General features: G+C 38.9%; 1 protein-coding gene across 1 annotated transcript in view; it reads left to right on the plus strand.

Annotated features, from left to right (window-relative positions):
• Positions 1-13,336: 13,336 nt before the first annotated feature.
• The window catches only part of LOC140229198 (trans-1,2-dihydrobenzene-1,2-diol dehydrogenase-like), an 86,304-nt gene continuing 80,510 nt past the window's right edge, over positions 13,337-19,130 (plus strand). The window contains exon 1 of the mRNA XM_072309470.1: positions 13,337-13,804. Within this exon, the coding sequence (XP_072165571.1) occupies positions 13,594-13,804 (211 nt within the window). The 5' untranslated portion in view covers positions 13,337-13,593. The remainder of the gene's footprint in view (positions 13,805-19,130) is intronic.

Raw genomic sequence — 19,130 nt, forward strand, 5'->3', positions numbered from 1 at the left:
GCAAATAGTACTTTATGGAGTGTCAACTTTCTGAAATAGCTGAAAATACCTATAATCACGTGAGGCTCTTTCAACCAATCACCAGAGGATACATTTTTGATCCAAAATATAATTTATATCATATTTTGGATATGTACCCGTCACTCATAATGTAACATTTTTTAACAAACAATTGTGACATCACAAAGCAATTCTGACATTGCGCACTTCTCGTACAGTCACTCCGTGAAATGTGCCAATTTCTAACAAAACGATTGTGACGTCATAAAAATAATTGTGACATTGCGCATTGTTTCGCACCGGGCGTCACGCTTGTCAAAATAGGGAGCTTTAGATTTGCAGCGCGGACGTTTGAGACGACGCTTGAGCTGGACGGTCTCCTATTCCCTGCGTCGTGCTGAAATGTAGCTTTAGATTACGCTGAGACGCAACGTATGCAAATTAAAATGGCGCCCCAATATGATCGGTACATGAAGTAGCTCTCTACGTCGTGAACTGAGCGGACATAAAAATAGCACAGAATGTGTAGTGAAAACTCAGGCGCGATAGCTATAAATAGATCGACTTTGATACGCGATTCTGTGCATGCTCAGACCATTTTTCCCCCTCTGAACGTCCCCGTCGCGAAAAGCTAAAGCTCGCCAGTATTAGGAGCTTTAGATTTTCCCCAGTATTAGGAGCTTTAGCTTTTCGCGACGGGGACGTTCAGAGGAAAAAAAAAAAAAAAAAAAAACCTGGTCTGAGCATGCGCAAAACGCGCGTCTATTTATAGCTTGGGTCGTCTGAGTTTTCATTACGCGTTCTGTGCCCCGTTTTGTCAAAAGATAAAATCGATTTTAAATTTCCTTACCACACAGGCTTCCATAGACTTACAGTTGAAATCAACTATATAATCAATTTTAACTCTTCATAAAACATGACCCTGGGCTATTTTTACGTCCGCTCAATTCACGACGTAGAGAGCTACTTGATGCACCGATCATGGGGGCGCCATTTTATTTTTTATACGTTGCGTCCCAGCGTAATCTAAAGCTACTTTTCAGCACGACGCAGGGGGAGAGGAGAACGTCCAGCGCAAGCGTCATCTCAAACGTTCGCGCAGCAAATCTAAAGCTCCCTAAAAAAATATTAATAATACCGGTAAATAAAGATAAACAAATAAACAAAAATAAAAATATACATACTGTATATATAACATTTTTGACAAACATCGTGCGCTGCTGCATGCTTATGTTTATGGTCAACGTAGGATCCCTTCACAATATCGCATCCACCATATGACTTCTCGCTTTACATTTCCCCCATGTCCCCTTCTTTTAGATTGTTTGAATTTTGATCCAAAATATAAAACAAACATACTTTGCCTAATTTCGAGTTTCTTGCTCAAACACGAACTCAAATACGAACTCAAATACGAACTATAAACAAACAATTTATATGACTAATCCTGCATGGTCTCCCGATAGCAACATCGCATATCGTCCCCTCTTCCAGCAAACCAATTGTATTATTCTAAATTCCAGCATATCTGCCCTTGTGCACTTTCAAGCACCTGCACGCACATTCACGCACCTGCACGCATATTCACCACAATCACACATCATAGTTTATTTTCCCCTGCTATTTTCGCAGCAGAATTTGTATTGTTACGAATCTAGACGTCCCTATCTTTTCCTCGGGCCGGCCATCTTTTCAAGCAATGCTTATAATGGCGGCCTTCTGCATAATCGTTTCTTAACTACAATTGTTATTGTAATCACTGCTGCATAGACATGCATATTGTATATTATATCATTAATTTTCTTTCATATCGTTGTTTATGCAAGTCAAACGACTCTGTGTTTAATTTACTTTGTATATTTCCTACATGTTCATGATTATGTAACTTTTGTATATCGTTGTTTACGCAAGTCAAACGACTCTGTGTTGAATTTACTTTGTATATTTCCTACATGTTCATGATTATGTAACTTATGTATGTTGATTTGCAGAAAATAAAGTATCTATCAATCTATCAATCAAAACTACAGGTCTCGGTACCTTCAAAAGAACTACAATTCACTTCGGGGCTGCGCCCCTCGGTGAATAGTTCTTTTGGAGTCACCTCTGCCCATAGTTTTAACTAGAAACTCTCAAGACAAAGTATATTTGTATCTTATGTAAAAAAGAAAGTGGAAGAAGACAAAGGTTCATTGTGGTCGGATCTAACATCGAGAGTGGTACCCCCATGGTTTATGTGTAAGAGAGAGAGAGAGGGAGTGGAAGAAGACAAAACGTGATCCTGAAATTAATGAGTTTGCATAATATTATATTAAGCCTTACACGTGCAATCGGTTATTTGCCATTATGATAAAGTAAGGTATTTATTCAAACGCCGATCTGATACCTAGCTTCCCCGTGAAAGTGTTACATTGTTACATTGGAGCGCTATGGTAATAATTATACATTTATATCGCATTTCATACTGGTGTTTCTAAGCGTATTCTATATGAGAGTTCAGTATGTAATGAAACCTAAAAGCAAAGCCATAAAGAGAAACATTTTAACTTTTTTTTTTTCCGTGGTAAACATTTTTAAACAAGGTAGATTTAGGCCTATACGTAATTTACATGAGGCGAATTTCTACCCAAGTATCAGTTACCCAACAAAAATTACCCGACACGCAAAGGGAATGCGTCACTTACACAACAGCGGGGCAAAAAGTACCCAACTCTCCATTACCAATTCTGTTGGTAAATATTCGCCAAATATTTAAGTAACAATAATTGCCCAATGTTGGTTTAATCACCTAAAAGCTCAACTGGGCGATAATTGCCCAGAATGATGATTTTTTTTTTTTAAATACAAACCAACAATTACCCAACTAAATTTACCAAATATTTTAAGAGTGTAGGACACTGTCTTCTCGCGTCGAGTGCACAAGTACTGATAAATAAATAAATAAATAAATAAATGAGCGAATGAATGAATAAATAAATGAATAAATGAATAAATAAATAAATAAATAAATAAATAAATGAGCTAATGAATGAATGAATGAATAAATAAATGAATAAATAAATAAAAAAATAGATAAATAAATAAATAAACAAATAAAATATGTGGGTGTGGGGGGGGGGGGGTTGCAGGCACAAACCCTTGCTGGTCAAAAGGAGTCTGCGCGCGCCAAGACTACTACATACACCACAGGCACGCTAACTGCAGTGTCTACACACCTGGCCTATGGAACAGGGCCTATGGGACAGTGCCAATGGTGGCGCATGTAGTAGTCTTGGCGCAGACACCTTTACGACCAACAAGGGTTGGGGGGGGGGGGACACAAGTAGCCATGGGAGTAAATCGTGGGGGCGATGGGGGACGCATCCTCCCTAGAAAAGGAGGGGGATGGCCTGTACAATCATCCCCCTGAAATTTGAAGAAAAAAAATGGAAGAAGCAGAAAAAAAAAACTATACCGCCATAATTGACCCTTCCCCAAATTTCCTGAATCATTAAGCAAACGATGACTCTGATGACTCAGTCAGGATACATCTATGGGCATACACAGGGAAAATCAGGGGCGTCGATCCTACGATGGGGGTGCAATGGGACATTGCTCCGCCCCCATGGAAATGTTGGGGGCAAACAAATCATTTGTCCTGCTAAACAATTCCAAAGATTAGCTGAGGACAAATCTTGAACTTTCTAGATGGAAAATTGTCTAAATACCGCCAGAAGTATGCACCAGATCGATGAATTGCGATGCACGCAAAAGCTCCCCGACTGGATCCCTTTTGATAGACTTTGTACACTTATGAGATTGACGTATTTTCTAATGTTTTTATCAGAGAGTGTGATGTGCAGCAGATCTTTCACATTTAATGTTCCCTCATAGGTTATAATTATGCAGAGGTGTCGATGGGGGGGGGGGGATGGTTCCCTCATGAAAGTATTGGGGGTAATCATATCTCCCCGTAATTCCCGAGATGTGGACATTTCCTTGCTTTTTGGTAGAAAACTGTCTAAATACTTCACCCGAAGATGGCTGAATTTTAATTCTGACAGTACAAAATCTCCCTCGCGTATGATAGGGGGATAGGTCTACACCCTTCCATACCCTCCCCGTTCGGTTTTTCTACACTTTTAGATTGACAGATTTCCAAATGTTTCATCTAAAGTGTGCACTAGGTCTGTCACTTCGGTTTAAAAAAAAAATGCAAAAGTTCCGTCGGGTGGCTGGGAGGAGATTTCTAGATACTTTTAATTAACGGAAACCCCCCCCCCCCCGCCATATAGATTTGTACACTTCTGAGATTGAAATTTTCTCACATTTCATCATAAATGTGTTTACGAGATATTTTCATCTTAATTCTAAAAATGCAAAATCTTCCTTGTATGCAAGGGTGTCGACCCTGGAGGGCTGCCGATAGGGGGCAACATGTCATTTTGTCCTCAATAATTCCCTAAATGAGGATTTTTTTTCTGCTTTTTTGATATAGAAAACTGTCCAAATATTTCACCCATAATTATACACCAGATCCTTGAATTTCAATTCTGAAGTTGCAAAATTTTTATTGCGTGGGAGGGGGATACCCCTTCCCTCACCCTCCCCCATTTCGTCACCTATTATATACCTAATATACTTTGGAGAGTTAGGCAAGTGCAGAATATTTAATTAAAATGTGTGAATCAAATCTGTCACGTCAATTCTAATAAATTTAAAAGTTCCCTTATCATCTTTAAATTTACCCTTTCCCCACTTGGTTCCTATCCATAGAATTACTCTTGGCACCCTTTGGGAATCGACAATTTTCCGAACAATATACAAAATTGTGCATCAGATCGTTCTACTTCAATGCTAAAAATACAGAAACTCCGTCGTGTGGAAGGGGACTACCCTCTCCAACACAGCCCCCAGTCCCCGTCAACTTCCATATTGATACACAGTGAGGTCGCACACGTGGATCAAGAATCGAGATACCGCGATTCAGTGATTCACACATAATATCTGTTTATCTTTCTTTCTTTTTTGATAGGGAAAAAATCTAAAAATTTTATCAAAGTGTGTACCAGATCTCTGAATTTCAGATCTGAAAAAGCAAAATCTCTCTCGTGTGGGAGTGGCAACAGTCACCCCCCCCCCCCCACATTCTCCTAATTCTAGTCTATATTTTACAATTCTTACTCTTTTCATAGAAACTAAAACTCGAATATCTCACCAAAAAAGTGCACCATATTTCTGAATTTCAGGCCTGAAAAAGCAAAATCTCCCTTGTGTGAGAGGGAGCCTATCCCCCTCCAACACCCTTTCATAGCACATTTTCCTGATTACAAATGTTTCCTTTTTGAGAGAGAGAGAGAGAGAGAGAGAGAGAGAAGCAAAACTGGGACATTTCATAAAAATGTGTGCACCTAGCTATCTGAAGTACAGGTCTAAAATTGCAAAATCTTCCTCATGTTGGAGGGGGTAACCCCCTTCCTAGGGGCGTTGATCCTGGGTGGCAGGGGGCATTGCCCCCCCCCCCCACCCCATGACAATATTGGAGGGGCAAACATAATTATCATTTGCCCCCCCCCCCCGCATAATTCCCGAGATGTGAAAATTCTCTCGCTTTTTTGATGGAAAATTGTCCAAATACAATGTATTTCACCCAAAGTGTTCACCAAATTGCTGAATTTCAATTCTGAAAGTGCAAGGGGATACCCCCTCCCACACCGTCCCCCGTTCGGCCCTTTTCTTATAGATTTAGTGCACTTATAGATTGACAGATTTCAAAATGTTTTATCTAAAGTAATTTTCATCTCAATTCTAAAGATGCAAAAGCTCCCTCGTACTATGCAGGGGCGTCGATCCTGGAGGACGGGGGTGGGGGGAGGGGCAGAAACATATCATTTTATCATCCCCCCCCCCATAAGTCCCGAAATGAGGAAAATTTTCTTGCTTTTTTGATAGAAAATTGTCGAAATATTTCTCCCAAAGTGTGTACCAGATTGCTGAATTGCAATTCTGATTATGCAAAATACCCCCTCCCACCCCCTCCCCCCGTTCGGACCTTTTCCTATAGATTTAGTACACTTTTACATTGACAGATTTCCAAATGTTCCATTTCAAGTGTGCATCAAGTCTGTCACTTCAGTTTAAAAAACAACAACAGTTCCGTCGGGTGGGAGGGGATTATCTTCTTTCAATTATCCCTTTCTCCATTTGGATTCCCTTTTAAACTTTAGTACACTTTGGGGATTGACAGCTTTCGAAATTCCATCAAAAATGTGTTTTATTTTTATTTTTATTTGTATTCTAAAGATGCAAAAGCCCCCTCGTATTCAAGGACGTCGATCCTGGAGGGCGGGGGGGGGGGCGAACATGTCATTTTGTCCCCCAGTAATTCTCGGAATGAGGAAAACTTTCTTGCTTTTTTGATAGAAAATTGTCCAAGTATGGTTTATCCGAAGTGTGCACAAGATTGTTGAATTTCGATTCTAAAAAAGCAAAATCTCTTTCGCGTGGGGGGGGGGGGGATACCTTCCCTCGTTCGGTCCTTGTCGTTTGGACTAAGTAGGCCCTACACATATATATAGATTGACAGACTTCAAAACGTTTCATTTAAGTGTGCATCAGATCTATTACTTCAATTCTAATAAATTTAAAAAGTTCCTTCATCATCTTTTAATTTACCTCATTTTCCCCCGCTCGGTTCCCATCCATTGATTTACACTCTGCACATTTTTGGGATTGAAGATTTGCCGAATATTCCACAAAAGTGCGCATCAGATCGTTCTGTGCCAATCCTAAAAATGGAAGAGCTCCGTCGTGTCGTATCTTTAGTCGGCCTACACAGTGATGTCGCACACGCGGAACAAGAGCTGAGATACCAGGATTTAGTCTTTCAATTATCTGCGAATATTTCTTGTTCTTACTTTTTTGATAGGAAACAATCCAAAATTTCACCAAAAGTGTGCACCATGAATCGCTGAATTTCAGGACTGAAAATGCAAAATCTTTCTCTTGTGAGAGGGAGGACACCCCCCCCCCCTCCCACACTTCCCCCCCCCCCCCACGGCTCGGTCGCTCCGCTCCCTCGCACAGATATTCCAACTCCCAAGTTCCGGCCCCCCTGCCTCCAATCGTGAAAACGGATCGACGGATTTGAGATTACATAGTGTACCACATTATTGGCATACTGAACACAGAGTGGCACAAGTACCACAGTGTGGTATAGTGTTACGACAGTGTGTTCACATAGTTGACTATGTGTAAACAATGTGCTAACCATGTGGTCACAGCGTTGTCACGGTGTGGGATTTGAAATCACATAGTGTACCACATTACTGGCATACTGAACACAGAGTGGCACACATATACCACAGTGTGGTATGTATCGAACTATGTGTAAACCCTGTGTTCATAATACTACCACAGTCTGGTATTTCAATTTATGTGGTTTACCACATAATCCCCACATAGATGACATACTGAACACACTGTGAATCATGTTTGACACAGTGTGGTATATTTTGAACTATGTGTACACTCTGTGTTGATAGTGTTGTCACACTGTGGGATTTCAGATCATTCATTTACCACATAATCCACACAGACTTGGCATACCGGACACTGTGACTTGTGCTTACCACAGTGTGGTATATATTGAACTATCTGTAAACCCTGTGCTCGGTGTTGTCACTTTGTGGGTTTCAGATCATGCACCTACATCATCTCCACATGCTTGGCATACTGAACACACAGTGTGGTTATATTGAAATATGTGTACTCCTGTGTCCATAATGTTGTTACACAGTGGGATTTCAGATCATTGATTTAACACAATAATATCCACATACTAGATGTTTAAAAAAACACATTTTTTATTTTGATTCACTAAAAAATAATGAAATTAACTTTCCTCAAATTCATACAGTAGGTAGCCGCTGAATAACGCACAATTTTGTTGGGTACTGTTTCAAAATATTGCAGGAAACAGCATACGACAAAATTGTATGCCTATATTAGCTACCTACTGTGTAAACTTGGGAAAGTTATATTTTCATGGGTTTTCAGTTGTTCACAATCAAAAGCGTAAACTATTTTTTTAAACATCTAGTACTTTGACACAAAATGACACATGTTTACCACATTGTGGTGTATATTGAACTTTGCTATAGTATTGTCAGTATGGGATTTCAGATCTTGTACTACCACATGGCATGTTAATCCTTATAAAACCAGGCTATTTATGGTTTTGTTGGGGGGGGGGGAGCATTTTACCAGTGTGGTTAAAGGATTCAAGTATTGTAGTTTATTAATAAATGAACATGTATAAATCAAATTAAAAGAATACACCTAATTACTACATGTACTCCCCAGAGAGTTTTATCAAGTTTGTAAAGCCACTTAACTGGTCTTATTATCCAATGAAGTAATAAACCAGTAACTTATAGCTGGACAGTATACGACACAATTTAAGTACACGGTAGTTGCAAATGTTCAATACTTATTTATTTTTCTACTTTCAGTTGATACCTTTCAAATTTCAAATACTGGCATGGAGCAACAGATTCATTTAATGTGAGAATATGACCTGTACATGTCATTTATCCAATCTTCAGCTGAATAAATCATGCATTTAATGTTGTGTTAATACTGTTTACGGATGCATAATATCAAACACTAGAAATGATATAATACTAGGAGTATTTGTAGTTGTGGAAAGAGAACAAAAAGTGACATGTTATAACTTCCCTGTTTCTCTCATAAATCACATGCTTTCCTACGATTTCAACAGGAGGTATTGCATACAATCTATTGGTCACAAATTTCACTACTCTGATGTGTCCAGCATCAGCATGGCTCTCCCTGTCTTTATTCTTTACAAATGGGCCATCATGCTCTACATACTTAATGAGAGCAAAGGCATCACTATCATCTTCCAAAACCACAAAACCGTGTACAAATGCCACTTCATTGCCTGTTACTTGCACACAATAATTTCTTCTGGTAGTGTGCCGATAATATTCAGTAGTATGGATACAAACTGTGTTTACAACTGCTTTCTTGTACACTTTGATTACAGAAAAATGTCACAGGATATTCTTGTGGGTTTTTTTTTCTTGACATGCTATACCACATGACTATCACAGGACAATACCACACAGCAGTACCACACAGTAGTACCAACTGGAATAAAAAAACAAAAACAAAGCAAAAACAAAACAAAACGCATATTCCAGAATCTCATTAATAGGTGAGTTATGCTGTGAATTATGACAATTGATTTTTAACCTGTCCTATACTCCTACAGTATTACCTATTAAGTGGGAGTGCTGAGGTACAGTATGTGATACTTCATGTGGTATTTCTGTGGTATTCCTGTGGTACAGATTTTTGCATAGCTCATGAATATTCATATGAAGCAACCTAAATTTTAGAAATTTCATAAAATACTTCTAAATTCGAAGTATTTATGATGGGATTTTCTTTGAACTATTGTCTAATAACGTTATGTTAAACCCAATGTCATAAATGTTGTTATGAAAAGGTAATTTCATATTCAATAACAGTGTTATCTAGTCAGTAACCGTGCCTTCATGCATTACAAATATTGATACAACTGATGACTATGTGGTGACATATGTATTGATACACCTGATGACTATGTGGTGACTACCACAGTGTGGTATACTATGTAGTGAATACCATAGTGTGGTGGATTATGTGGTGACTACCACAGTGTAATGGACTATGTGGTTATAACCCTGTAGTCACAGTGTGTGAGACTGTGATTTGATTCATTTGATTTGGACCATGTGGCAACGCTATGTTGCACAGTGTGGTGACGCTGTGTTTCACACTGTGGTAAATACACAGTGTTACCACACGTCCCAAAATTACATATTAAACATACGTGTTCGACAATGTGTTACATAGTGTGGTAAAACTGTGTTCTTTCCATAAGGGTTCCTTCCCACCTTTATTATTTCATGCAAAAACGTGGGGTATGCAAAAATTCGATCCCTGTAAAGTGTGTGTGTGGTGTTTTTTTTTCTGTGTGTGTGTGTGTGGGGGGGGGGGGTAGCCCCCCCATCAAGCTCCATCCCCCCCTCCCCCTTGGGCTTGTAATCGTGATAGTATGTGATGGTGACTATTGCCGATCATCACCCCCCCCCACACTCCTCGGTACGGATTTACGCCGGTGCAACTAGCAAACACGAACTATTAATGGAGCACATGCTCAGGGGACGACAGGCCTTCTGTGAAATCTTTAATGTCATGCTGTCGTTATGATGCAATGTCATCATGATGCACGTCTAAGAGCACACGACAGATAATCTGTTCTTCGAGTATAGGCCTATACATCTACGTTGCCAGAGTTCGCATAATTTTAGACACTTAAACAGCATCGAGCATTCAATTCAATTCAAAATGATTTTATTTCCACATAAAGTAATACAAAGTAATATAAATAACGCTTACATGAGAACATAATATTTTAAAGAAGTTTGAATCACGTAAGTTTCAACAAAACATGAATACAATATCATAATGATATCAACTTTGGTTTGGATAAGTAACAAGTAAGCAATACAATCGTGATTTGTAACTCTACATGGAAGAAAAGCATAGCACTGCTTGTAAAATTTGTGAATTACTCTAGAAATGAGGGCATCTCAAGATCCGTCAAGGTCTCTATGGATGAAAATTTTGATATCGTGATGTGAGACGAAATAATCAGAAAAAAAGAGACTGTGAAAAGGACAAGAAAGAAAGCAGGGACGGGACAGGAAATAAAACCTAAAGATGGGAATGATAAAGAGAGGGAGAGGAAAAAAAGACAATGTCTACATTCAGTTATCTGGAAAGGTCACCAAGGCATGAGTAAGAACTTAGAATTCTCTATAACTTTGGCTTAAAACACAAAGTTTTAGTAATTTTGAATAATACTTATGAAATTAACCCCCCCCCCCAAAAAAAAACCCAAACACATTTTTTTAAATCTATTTGTTTTCGTGAGGATGACAAAAGAATTTTTTTTTTTCAGTTTTGATTTCAAGGAAGGAAAAGACAGAGCATCCTTTAGAGTATTGTCAAGGCTGTTCCAGAACCTCGGGCCAGTGAAAACGAATGTATTTTGGGCGAGAATTGTACGTAGTAATGGTAAATGATATTCACCGGAACGTCGAGTGGGATAATTGTGTAACATATATAATTGCGACGAAAGATTTGATCAAATATTTGTGGTAAATTTGTATCATATTTAAATATAAATTGACCCAACTGAAATAAGTATAATAAATCATTATCTTACTAATTTATTATCACAAACAAGTTCTCAGTATGAGCACGCGGATAAGTTAGAAATTACTCTCAACGATTTTTTTTTTTTTTTGCAATAAAACTTTTTTCCAAAAGGATTGATGCGTGTTGGCTCACACTAAAATTCCACAATTCAATTACGTAAAATAAACTGGAAAAAAGCATGGTTAATGTGGAAGATGGAAAAATATTTCAGTCTATTATATACCTATATTTCGTGAAATTGTTTACAGAAGACATTACCATGATTTTTCCATGTAAGTTTATTATCCACACAAATACAAAGAAATTTTATGTTATTGACTTGCTCAAGAGAAATATCGATAAATATGTCCCTAGGCAGTATTTCTATTGAATTACTGAAAATCATAAACTCGGATTTAACAATATTAAGGGAAGGTTTATTAGCCTTAATCCAATGTGAAACTTCTTTTAATTCTGAATTCATGGTGCCTTGAAGAGTATGAGGATCAGGGTGGGCGAAAAAAAAAGATTAGAATCATGTGCAAACAGATAAACGATAGTTTCGAAGATCTGTGAAAATCAATAATATAAATCATAGAGAGCAGTGGGCCTAATAAACTACCTTGTGGATTACCACAATTTATTGTGGCATATACTAGGCATAATAGGCATAATGCTAGGCATAATTATGCTAGGCATAATTTGTCTGTTTTTAGCATAATATTCTAGAGTATCCTATAATTGCAACAGAAAGGAAATCTCTAGGCATTTTATTATGGTACCTATTTTGTTTGTTTGTTAGTTTGTCAGCTGATTTGTTGACGAAATTGACAATAAATAAAAAAAAAAGGTTGCCAACACTTGTTCATTCAAGGTACTAACCCACATTTGCAAACCCACGGAAATCAAAACTGCATAAAACAGGTCCAATATGACTTCAAGTACAAGTTATAACAGTAACATACCTCACCTGTTGCTCTTTGTCTATACCATTCGATAAAAGAGAGAAAATCATCGTTTTAAAATCGATTTTCAAACTGGGTCAACCCGACCCAAAATCGAATTACGAGCGCGGGCTAGCTACGCACATAACTTACACATGTATCGCGTGCATGTAGTACGCCGGAGCTAGCGAGCGTTTTTATACGCATGCATACGGTGCATTTTCACTTATTTTTATGAAAGTAATGGACTAATTGGAACGAAATTTTGCACAGGTGTTACTACAATCATAACTAAACTCCATGCTAACTATAGAGACCAATTGCTGCAGGTTTACAAATGTGGGCTAATACCTTTAATGTGTGTGTGTGTGTGTTTGTGTACGTGTGTGTGTGCGCATTTTTTTTTTTTTTATCAGCTGACTGGGCACCACAATGCGATTGGGCACCATAATTGTTTCTTTTTTTGGTATTACTACAGTTGTATATAGGATGCCTATCAATCACTCGTCAGCTGATTAGGCACCATGCACAATTTGTATTAAAAAAAAATGAGGACCGTCAGCCGATTGGGCACCTAAATTCGTAACGTTAGTAAGAATATAAAAAAAAAAATGTGAGGACAATTTTTTTTTTTTGCTCGTCAGCTGATTGGTTAACAATAATGTGACATAATTTCATGGCAACTGAACACAATTTTAGGCCACCTCAAGCACAATCTCATCGTTTTACGCAGGTCACACTTAGTTTCCAGGCACAAACCCTTGTTGGTCGTAAAGGGTCTGCGCACGCCAAGACTACTGCAGCCACAACACAGGCCCTATGGAACAGTGCTAGTTGTTGTTGTTCTTGTTGTTGTTCTTGTTGTTCTTGTTGTTCTTGTTGTTGTTGTTGTTGTTGTTGTTGTTGTTGTTGTTGTTGTTGTTAAGTGTGGTGCATGCTGTATTCTTGGCGACCAAAAAGGGTTTGTGCTTGCAAACTATATCCTACATAGGGCACACTGGCCTACCTAGTTTACTAGTAGTCAAGGAGGTTAGTGTACTATGACCTGTAAAGTACACCACGTTGCGTTGCGAGTTTGTTTGCAAAACCTACTCATACAGGGCTTATCGTCATCATAAAGAAGGTTTGACCTTTGATAATCATACCTTTTTAATTATGAAAGATTAACGCACAACCGTATTGTCAAGTCATGCTCTCTCTTCAATCTCCCTAGACATTGACCGGAGACACCATTTCTGTGTTCTGTGTAGTCACGTACTTCATGCATGCGTCGGGAGAGAGGAATCCATACCAAGTGCTTCGTATTCCGCGATCCGTAGATCGCTGCTTGTGACCGACCTGAGCTTCTCTTTCCCCTTCCATCTCAACACACTGCATTCCCCGAGCGAGCGTCGACATGGCGACCACAAAACCCCTACGCTGGGGAATCTGTACTGCGGGCGAAATTTCACATGACTTCGCAGCGAGCCTGCAAGGGCACGAGGACACTCATCTTATCGGTGCGGTAGCTTCGCGCTCTATGGAACGATCACGAAAGTTTGCAGCCGAGTTCAATATTCCTAGGGCATATGGGAACTACGAAGAGCTGGCACGCGACCCTGACATAGGTAAAGTGTGGAAGTTGTCATGCAATGCCACGTACGGTACCCTTTTGATTGCATTGATTCATGTATCTGTGTATAGTGTAGGATCTTTGGTTATACGTACTAACTATACACAGCCAGTCGCTGTTTTCAAGCCACATGCACATTTTTTTGCAACAAAATAGTCATCTAATGGTTTAATTCAGTGACACGTGTTTGTTTGTTTTGTTGTTGTTGTTGTTTTGTGGTTGTTGTTTTTTTTTTTTTTTGGGGGGGGGGGGTGAAGGCGGTCGGCCGGGGTGCTGCGTCACTGATGGATAAGTAGAATAGATAGAGAATTTCACTCGGAGAAGAAAGCTTACATTTAGATTACATATGGGTCAATCCATGCTGTCAAATCAACCAATTTTCAGACAATAACCCGACCCCCTTCAATTTTCTTTAAACTCGCTCCAAATATTCCCCCAAGTGTCTGACGGAAGATTCTGAAATATTTTGTCCCAAGGTCAAACGGTTGCTGAGATACAGCCTCCCTTAGCAACCTATGCGTGGTCGAACAATTAAGTTTAAATAAAATTTGCTATTTTTAATTGACTGCTGCAGCCAAGTTAGATGAGCTACATTGCTCATTTTCTGCAAACTGGAAGAACTTTATGATCCTAACATGCACATAATTATGGCGCGGATATGACTATCCGTTATTGCGTAAGAGGTCACCGAAAAAGCTAATGTTTTTGGGTGCATGTTTGGAAGCTGATAACTTCAAAATTCAATTAGCTTAGAACCCAATATTATGCATATTTAAAGACTGTTACTTGCTCTACAGACCTACCAAAAATCGGCCAAAAAGTATGCGTCATTTTCTCGTAGGGCGCCCTCACCGACAGTTGGATTTTTTCAAAAAGGTGCCAAGTTCAAGGTCATAAATCACCACTAATCCCATCGAGGAGCCACACCAATTTTTGTGTATTGATAGACATCTACCTATATTTTCATGGGTTACTAAAAAATTTTTGTTACCGAAATGTTTAAGTGTACCTGGTTTATACATTTGAAAATGGTCGAAAAATTCACGTAAAAATATGTGAGATTTTAAGCACATTTCAAATTGTGATAACTTAGAGATTAAGTGCCAAGACACAATGATATCTTCTGGGATGATAGTCTGTAATTAGTACCAAAAGGGTATACATCACAAATCGTTGAGTCTAATTGGCAATGACCTTGAAAATGCAGCTGAAAATCACAAAAAACAATAAATCGGTCAATTTTCTGTAACCATAATGGTGTTAAAGTGTGTTTACATTTATTTTTAGTTGTGTGCCCTTACTATATTAATGGTGACTTTAACCTGAAAACTGCAAATCATGTTCCATTTTTATTCTATTTTAAGCTACAAATAATATTTCAAGTCATCTCCAGATCTTTTGACCTTGACATTGCTCTGAAAATAGCTGTAAATTCTATAATATTAGCATATTCCAACACACAAGATTTACACCATATTTCAAAATCAATTTTCTCTCAGACAGAATGCCTGATAATGGTTATATTTGCAGTATTGGTAGTCTGTAACAAGTATTTAGAGGATCTGGTATGAACTGATATGTGGAACATGACAATGACCTTGAAAATATAGCTGTAAAACACAAAATTGATAATCGTTCAAATTTCAAATATTTATGTTTCTCCGACTTTGAATTATGTGACTTTTTGATAATGACTTATAGCTGATAGTTGCAAATCATCTTCTATTTTTGTTCTATTTTAAGCTCCAAATAGTATCTAAAATCATATCCATATCGTTTGACCTTGACCTGATTCTAGAAGTAGCCATAATGCCTTCACATGAGCATATTCACAACACACAATCCAACTTTACAGCATACTTTCAAAATTGAATTTCTCACAGACAATAGTGTGTGAAATTCAGAACAAGAAATTCTAAGTAAATGACATTGAAGGATGGAAGTAGTCTTAAAATTAGTGTTTTGATCATTATAGGTTTATGGCTGTTAATGGTGATGATAATATGCATCCATTATCTATAGGCCTACAACCTGGATAAATTGGATACTACTGCATGTGCGCATTGATCATCACAGATCCTCCAAGTACCCATAACAGACTATCAATACTCCAAAATAATATCAACATGATTAGGCATTTTGTCTGTGAGAAAATCAATAAAATATGCTGTAAAGTTCATATGCATTGTAAATATGCTCATTTTAAGGCATTATGGCTACTTCTAGAATCAGGTCAAGGTCAAACGATGTGAATATGATTTCAGAAACCATTTGGAGCTTAGAATAGAACAAAAAAGTGGAAGATGATTTGTAACTATCAGCTATAAGTCATTATTAATATTAAAATGTCAGATGTAATTCAAAGTCGGTAAAACCATCATAAATATTTGAAATTTGGTTGCTAAGGGAGGCTCTATCTTAGCAACCATTTGACCTTGGGGCAAAATATTTCAGAATCTTCCGTCAGACACTTGGGGGAACATTTGGTGCGAGTTTAAAGAAAATCGAAGGGGGTCGGGTTGACAGCATTGGTTGATTTGACGTGGATTGACCCACATTATTTTACATTACTTACAGCCCGGCGATACGAAAAGGGGCGTAAGCTTTTATGAATTCATAACGGTTATTGAAGCACTGTGCGGACCGAAGGACGAAAAGTCTCGCAAATTCATCTCCTCGTTTGTCCCTCATTTTACCAAAATATAATTGAAAATATGTTTGCCAAATTTCAGGTCAATCCAAATTGCTATGACGTCACACAGGCCCGTCCAAGTTGAAATTTCGCGCGTGCGTCAATGGCAACATACAGTGCAAAATATATGCTCCAGAATTATTATTCTTAAATAGCTCGATAGAATGAACGGAAACTCCCCCTTTTAGCTCACCTGAGCCAAAGGCTCAAATGAGCTATTGCGATCGTTCTTCGTCCATCGTCCGTCGCGCGTCGTCCGTCGTCCGACGTCCGTCGTGCGTCGTGCGTAAACTTTTTACATTTTCATCTTCTTCTTGGAAACCCCAAGACCGATTTTCACCAAACTTGGCAGGTAGCATCTCTTGGGGGTTAGGATCTCAATTTGTTAAAATGGGCAACATGCCCCACCCAGGGGGCCCCAAGTGGGCCCAAATCCCCCCAAATTAAGGAATCTTTAAATTTTTTTTTTTCACTAGAACCAGAAGTGGTAGAGCTAAGTTAATACTATGAGTTAGTACATTAATAACTGTAGTTCCAAGTTTGTTCATGGCGGATCCAGGGGTGCCCCCCCCCCCCCTTGGGGCGGGGGGGGGGGAGTTGGGGAGGTCTAAATGGGGGCCTGAATTGTTCATTTTCATCTTCTTCTTGAAAACTTCATGATGGATTTTCACCAAACTTGGCAGCTAGCATCCCTAGAAGGATAGGTTCTCTGATTTGTTAAAATGGGCACCATGCCTACCCCCCCCCAAAAAAAAAAGATAAGGAATCTTTAAGTCTTCTTATTAGAACCAGAAGTGATAGAGCTGAGTTCGTGTTTTAGTTCTGGTGGTGCCTACAACATTTCTGTACATATTATGTCTAGGTGTGTTATCATATTTTGTATATAATGTTGCTTTTGAACTCGCATACCCCAAATGGGGTGAATGAGTCAATAAACTTTCTTAGTTTCAAACTTTCAAGCTGGAAGTTAATGAGATGACGTAACAAAAGACTTCTATATTGGGAAAACGGGCGATTTTCAACATGCATTGCGTATGGGTGGATGTGATCTCTATGGAAGAACAAAATTAATGGTTGTAATGAACTACTTGGCGGAGGTCTGTGGAGCCGGGAAATGTGCAAACGTTTAATTTTGCCGGGAAATGTGAAAATCATTTACTTCACTGATACTGCGTAGATAAACTCTATGAAAACAGCGCATGAACCATCACCATTTATATTTTCTTGATAAAATCCTTGACAGATTTTCACCATACATTGCAGGATGCACCATTATGGTGATAGGATCTCATTTTGTTTAATTTGTCCCCCCTTCCCGGTTTTTTTTTTTTTTTTGGGGGGGGGGGAAGAGGGGGCACCTCAAAATCTCAAACTATGGTTTTTTAAGAATTCTTCTTCTCTGATAAGATACAGCTGGGTTGGTGCTATAAAGACATTGATGACTGTATAGTTTCAAGTTTAATGTCAGATCCAGGGATGCCTGGCACGGAGACCTTGGGAAGGGGAGGGGGGCATGGGTAGATGGGTCAAAATTTTAAGCGCATATTAAACTTCATTCTAAAATCTTATGACAGACTTTCACCAAATGTAGCAGGTAGCATCCCTATAGGCTATAGGACGTCTTTCTGTCTCCTTCTTCTTTTTTTTTTATTGTTCGAAGGGACAGCAAGCCGGGGGGGGGGGGAGAGGGGGCATAAAGACCTCAATATTTGGGATTGTGAAAAAGAAGAAAAAAAAATCTTCTATGGAACCAGAAGTGAGAGAGATGAATGAACTGAATGAATGATGGCGCGCCTAGAAGGTCGACTTCTTCATCTGCTCTCCAATAGTCTCCTGAATGCTCTGGGTATTTCATTTTAAGTTTGTTCATAATAGTAACAGAGGTTTAGATATACCCTCAGGAACCTACTGGACAATTTCTGGACATTTTTTTTTTTTTTTTACCTTAGCTGGCCTTGAGTTTCCCTGCATGAGCCATTTTGTGATGGGTGTACTGGTTATTGCTGCTTGTCTGCAAGCATGACTTATTCAAGTTCAGTCAGCCACGAAAACAAGGGACTTGTGCCTTTAACATTTGCCGTCTCATGTCCCGAGGTAACAATGGCGACGAGTGCTTACACCGCCATTTTTCTCATTGCTCTCACTGCCTTGGCCTTGACGTTGCCTTCTTCAGAATTGGACACTGGGGACACTGGATTCAAAATGGCTGATACTGCACAGGACAGTACACGACTGGTCGATGATAGAGATTTTCTTCTACACCTGAATCCTCATAGCAGAGAGGTTGACATACTCATGCAGGCACATGTTTATCTGCTCTTGAAATCAAGACACAGTAATGGTCATTGGAGAAGATGCAGGAACCATCGTGGCAAACGTTGTGGAATGCGAAAACAGAGACAGATTCATGTATACTCGGCATCGAATGTCACTTATAGGGTTCGGCGCTATGAGATACGTAATGGCAATAGCAGAAAATTGAGTAGCATTTTGAATGCGTCTCGGCAACATGATTGTTAACTGAATGTTCAGTTATGGAACTGCAATTCTGTGAGGAACAAGACTAACCTCCTTCTTGAACATGTTATTGATAACAATGTGGATGTCTTGTTCCTTACGGAGACCTGGT

The sequence above is a fragment of the Diadema setosum genome, chromosome 5 (assembly GCF_964275005.1).
Source record: "Diadema setosum chromosome 5, eeDiaSeto1, whole genome shotgun sequence".
Taxonomy (NCBI): domain Eukaryota; kingdom Metazoa; phylum Echinodermata; class Echinoidea; order Diadematoida; family Diadematidae; genus Diadema; species Diadema setosum.